The 5,000-nt window shown below is 41.1% G+C and overlaps 1 protein-coding gene across 1 annotated transcript in view; it reads left to right on the top strand.

Annotated features, from left to right (window-relative positions):
* Positions 1 to 5,000, top strand: part of Pex23 (peroxin 23) — a 25,403-nt gene that overhangs the window by 7,407 nt on the left and 12,996 nt on the right. The window contains exons 5-12 of the mRNA XM_027356417.2: positions 10 to 102; positions 915 to 1,095; positions 1,321 to 1,583; positions 1,709 to 2,688; positions 3,660 to 3,764; positions 3,965 to 4,136; positions 4,364 to 4,529; positions 4,877 to 4,986. Of these exons, the coding sequence (XP_027212218.2) occupies positions 10 to 102; positions 915 to 1,095; positions 1,321 to 1,583; positions 1,709 to 2,688; positions 3,660 to 3,764; positions 3,965 to 4,136; positions 4,364 to 4,529; positions 4,877 to 4,986 (2,070 nt within the window). The remainder of the gene's footprint in view (positions 1 to 9; positions 103 to 914; positions 1,096 to 1,320; positions 1,584 to 1,708; positions 2,689 to 3,659; positions 3,765 to 3,964; positions 4,137 to 4,363; positions 4,530 to 4,876; positions 4,987 to 5,000) is intronic.

The following is a 5,000-nucleotide window of genomic DNA, read 5'->3' as shown; positions in this document are numbered from 1 at the left end:
CTTTTACAGGAACCCTTCATTGACATTAACGTCGGGGGAGGGGAGGTGGCTGGCGAAGACCCAGACAAGCTCATGGTGTGGGGCGTTACTGTCTTTGGTCGGGTATGTTTCTCACTGATTATTTTTCCAAACTGTTAACCTGTTGGATCTGGGTGCCTCGTGCCTTGCATGTAGACCAAAATCTGGGCACAAGGCACACTAAGTGGCAATTCTTCCTGGTTTATGGATTGTAATCTGAGCTAGATGTCAAGACCCTATGCCTGTTAGCTCATTTTCTGCTGATGTGCTTTTGCTGATTTGCCATATTCTGAGGACTGTATTTATCATTTGTTATGCTTTTTCAGTATGATGATGTTTGTTGAGCAGCAAATTATTTTCCAGGTAGTTTACACTCTGTTTGATAATAGCATTAGTAAGGAATGCTGTATTATTTGTGTTATTTTTTATCTTTTCACAATATTTAGTTTTCTGTAACAAACCCTGTGTTCCTGGTAATTGTAGGCAGGAATAAATCACACTGCATGTGCATATACTGTCCTCCCTGGACCTAATGCTGTTATTGGCGTTGAGGTTACACTCCATCCTCAATGGAAATACTGCAAGAGTCCCTTCCTAAAGGCACACTGATTCATACCCACCAACCGGCAACTCTACCTTGTAGTGAGGCCTATCACCCTGGTGCTGTGATATGTTGTGATGAGATGGCCCTGGATCTAACAAGTTGATAGTGGTATATGACTCATTGTGAGTTGTATATTTCATATATCATTTATATATTTTTTTTGTATTCACTTATTTCTTGAAGGCATTAGTGATTTTGATCTGAGAGAGGAAATTTTTCAGATAATGTCTGTTTTTAATCTGAATGTAGTACATTAGTGCAGTGATTAACACAAAAGTGTTCTCATGAATAGGTTATGGTTCGTAGTGGTGTTGATGGCACTTGTCCCGAGGGTTGCGGTTGGCAACACATCCCAACGCCACCAGAAAGGGATGTGACAACTGTAGGAATAGGACGTTCAGGGAGAGTGTGGTCTGTAACCTGGGACGGCACCATTCTCGTGAGGACTGGGGTGACAAGGGATGCGCCCACAGGTTTGTTATTACTAGATTCTTTTCTATACTTTACCTTATGTTATCCTTGCCCATGGCCAGGCCTCTCCCTTTGCCATTGCCCTTGACTTTCCTTCCTTTCATTTCCTTTGCATCGCTTGCCTTACCTTGACTTACCTGGAATCCAATATTTTTCAAACTTGCCTTTCATGTATTTTTGTCTCTTTTGTTTTTGTTTTAGCTGTCTGATTAACAGTTGATTCTCAGGTGTTGATTGGATTGTCGTTGAGCCTCCAAATGGCAGTCCTCTGCAGCAGGTGGCGGTTGGAATGAAGTCGGTGTGGGCCTTGACAAGGGACCATAAGGTATGGTTCCGGAGAGGACTCCAAGCATCAAAGGAAGGTTCTTCAGAGCATAACAGATCAGGCAATGGAACTAGTCAGTCCAAGACGGACACAGGAACGACTGGCAGTAGCTGGCTGAAGATGGTGGGCATGCTAAACATGATTTCTGTTGGCCCAAATGACCAGGTTAGAAAACAGGTTTTTATTTCCATGGTAATTAGATATCTTTTCATTGGACATTATGGGTTTTGGAGAAATTACAACATTCATGTGATTCTTTCAGGGTTAAACTAACTCTCTTATTTGTGTAGGTCTGGGGCATCGGTAGTGAAGACTACAGTTTGCTCATCCGCACAGGCATCACTGAGACGGAGCTCACAGGGCGAACTTGGCGGCCCATTTGTCTCCCAATTGACATATCAGTGACCCCAGAGCCAACCCCTAGTCCCAGCCCTGCACCAAGTCCAGGACCCTTATCCAAGATCACTTCAGAGAGTGAGAGTAACACACCAGTTGATGGGGGACTGAGGAAATTAGAACCTCAGTGTGACGGTGAAAGTTTACTTAGCCTACAGACTTCAGATGGAGAAGACCTACAAAGCATGGCCACAGCTATGAACAACCTAAAATTGCTGGACAGTTCTGCTTCTCCTCCAAGTGGAGCAGTATCAGCAGGTGATGAATCGGAGAACAAGAATAAGACTAGCTTACCAAACTTACAGCTGAAGCAAAAAGAGAAAGATGAAGCAAATGTTACTGGAGCTGGGGAGAAGAGTGAAACTTCCCCGGGTCATGATAGCCGGGACTCAAGCATCAAAATACGCTACCCAGAGGATTACCCAAGTTCACTTAGCTCCTCTGTCGTGTCTGACCCAGGTGGGGAATTCATTAGCAGTTTTCAAGCTGGCGAGAGTAGTCCATTGGCCAATGGGGTCATTGCTGTGAGTGAAGAAGGTAACAAAACGAATATGAACAAAGGACAGTCAGTGGAAGGGGAAGTTCAGGGAGTGCCAGAAGAGGATCACCAGTTGACCAAAAGTGATAGAGTAGAAGAACCAACGCACGAGGGTCCACCATCACTGCAGCACTCGAGTGGGGAGTGGAGTGAGTCACGCCTTCGCCACGTGAGCAGCAGTAGTGCAGGCAGTGAAGCTGGCCTTGGACGGGGTTCTCTGGTCGTAACCAGAGAAGAGAAGCCAGAGTACAATGTGATACCCTTTCAAGCTGAACACCTGTGGCTATGGATATCTGGTGGAGGGTGTTGGGTTAGCGCCAATAACATGCCGCGTTGGTAAGTCTCATGTTTTCTAAGCTGGCATTATAGGGTTGTGGTATGGGGCAAAATGCGTAATGCAGCTTTACGGGAGTTGGTATATTTTGACATTTGGATTAACTGGAATATTTGTCTTAGTTAAGCTTAGTTATATTATTATTTTTTATTATTACTTTTCACATACATTCTTTCACGTAACGTATATACCACTTTTATGCCTTGGATGTTTTAAAATTCTAATTTTTTCATTTTGATTTCAATGCTCTGCATCACTGAACTTATTCATTAGGAGGTAAGTTAAAGATCTTTCAGACAATTTACGAAGGAAGAGAAATAGCCTTTTAAATTCTCAAATATCTGTGCACACTGGACAAGATGCAAGAGATATCATCCAAATAAAAGTTATCTGTATTAGAAATATCCAGTGTATAACTGAAATTAAGATGATACAGTTGTTTTTGAAGTGCATATTTCCCTTCCCTTATTCCTGTAGAGATTGAATAGCTTTGATTGGAATGAAGTTTCAATAAGTAAAAAAAAATAGAGAATTAATGCAGAGTATTGAAAACTAAGGGACTTTGTATAATATCTTTGGGTATTTTTATATTTTTTGTCAGTGACTTTTTAGAATATTTTATGCTTGTGGTTTGGTTTGATTATTGAATTAGTAAGTTAGCCATTAAAAGAAAGATCATAGTTACTGAAATACGTTGTAGTTATCAGTGGTTTCCTAGACAGATAGGTAGATGAGTTGATAAAGATTGGTAGATAGGTAGATAGGTTGAAAGATAAGTAGATAGATAGGTAGATAGATGATAGATTGATAGATTGATGAGTAAAATTTTTACACATTTGCACCAGCTTGGGAAATGCGGGTAAGAATGACATCTAGTAGATTTCTTGCCGTATATACAGCAGTAGGATTTTGCTTTGGATCCGAAGTTTAGCTAACATGAATTAACTGATTGCTGATAAAAATCTATACACAGGTTCATGAGCGTGGGATCTCCTGTCATGGCGTCTGAACCTTGGAGAGCTGAGGTGCTGCAGAAGCTGCATTGGCGTCATGAAAAGGAAATCAAGCCTTTCGAAGGGTAGGTTGAATGTTCTGTTTCGTTTTAGTGTTGTGATATCTAGTCTTCTCTGGGCACTAAAAGTAGAGGTCTTTCTCTTTTTTTTTCCTACTTGTTGTTATTGTTGTCCTCATCCTGGGCCTTGTCTTGCTGGTTGTGGTCCCCTCCCGTCCCTCTGTCATCTTTTGTTGTTTTTCTAAGGTCATTTCACTTTTTGATAGGTATGAAGAGGCAGTGGAGGGGTCTTCTTGGGTCATCTCGGGTCAGTGCCGCTGGTGGGCTGGGGGCCAGTTGGTACCAGCGACCTTGGAGCTGACGATGGTGGGCTCTCGCAGGTCACAGGTTCAGGATGCCACACTTGTGGTACACTATAACTTGGGCTCTGCAAAGACAGTAAGGAAAAAAGTGCTTGTGTAGTTAAAAGATATTATTTATTTATTTATCTATTTATTATTATTTATTTTTAGGAACTAGGACTTTTTTATATTAAGTAATTTTCCTGAAGGATTGATTTTTTATTTTTTATTATTAGCTATATTATTATGATTTATTTTTTTTATTTATTATGTTTTTTATCCTTACTTTCCTTTATTCACATCTGTCCTCATTACTCATCCTAGGTTGAGATCTCATGCTGCGCAATATTGATGAGTGTCATATCGGTGGAGCCTGGAACAGCCAAGTCTGTCGTTGGGATATATCATCCTTCCGAGCCCCTCCACCCAAAGGCGCTCGTCTTTTCAGCCGAAACAGATGCTGAAGACTGGCTGAATCATATCTCAAATGGTGAGATAATTTTGATGTGGATTTCTGTGTATTTGCTGTGAATAGCGATGGGTACAAGTAGAGATTCAGAATGAGATGTATTTTCATTAGGGCAAATATGATTTTATAGTGAAGTTGGGATGTCGTTTTTTATGTATGTCTGCATTTTTATATATATGTTTATATATGTGTGTATGTGTATCCAAGTGTGTGTTTTGATCAGTATCGTCACTTTGATCCTCTTTTGGATTAGAAAGTACTTTGGATATCAGTAGTATCGATGCTGTTTTTATGATAATCTCCAAAAGATTGTCCTAAGCAGTATCTCTTAAAAAGATTCTTGCTTGAGCTAAAACATTCTTTACCAGCTTGTAACCAGTTCCGAGGCCTAACAGGAAGGCCCTCCTCATACACTGTGTGGGCGGTGACAACAAGAGGGGATGTTTTCCTCCATGACTGCTCTGTCACAGAAGAGGAGGTCAGTACTCCAAA

The sequence above is a fragment of the Penaeus vannamei genome, chromosome 39 (genome assembly GCF_042767895.1).
Source record: "Penaeus vannamei isolate JL-2024 chromosome 39, ASM4276789v1, whole genome shotgun sequence".
Lineage (NCBI taxonomy): Eukaryota > Metazoa > Arthropoda > Malacostraca > Decapoda > Penaeidae > Penaeus > Penaeus vannamei.
This window is presented reverse-complemented; position numbering and strand designations above follow the sequence as displayed.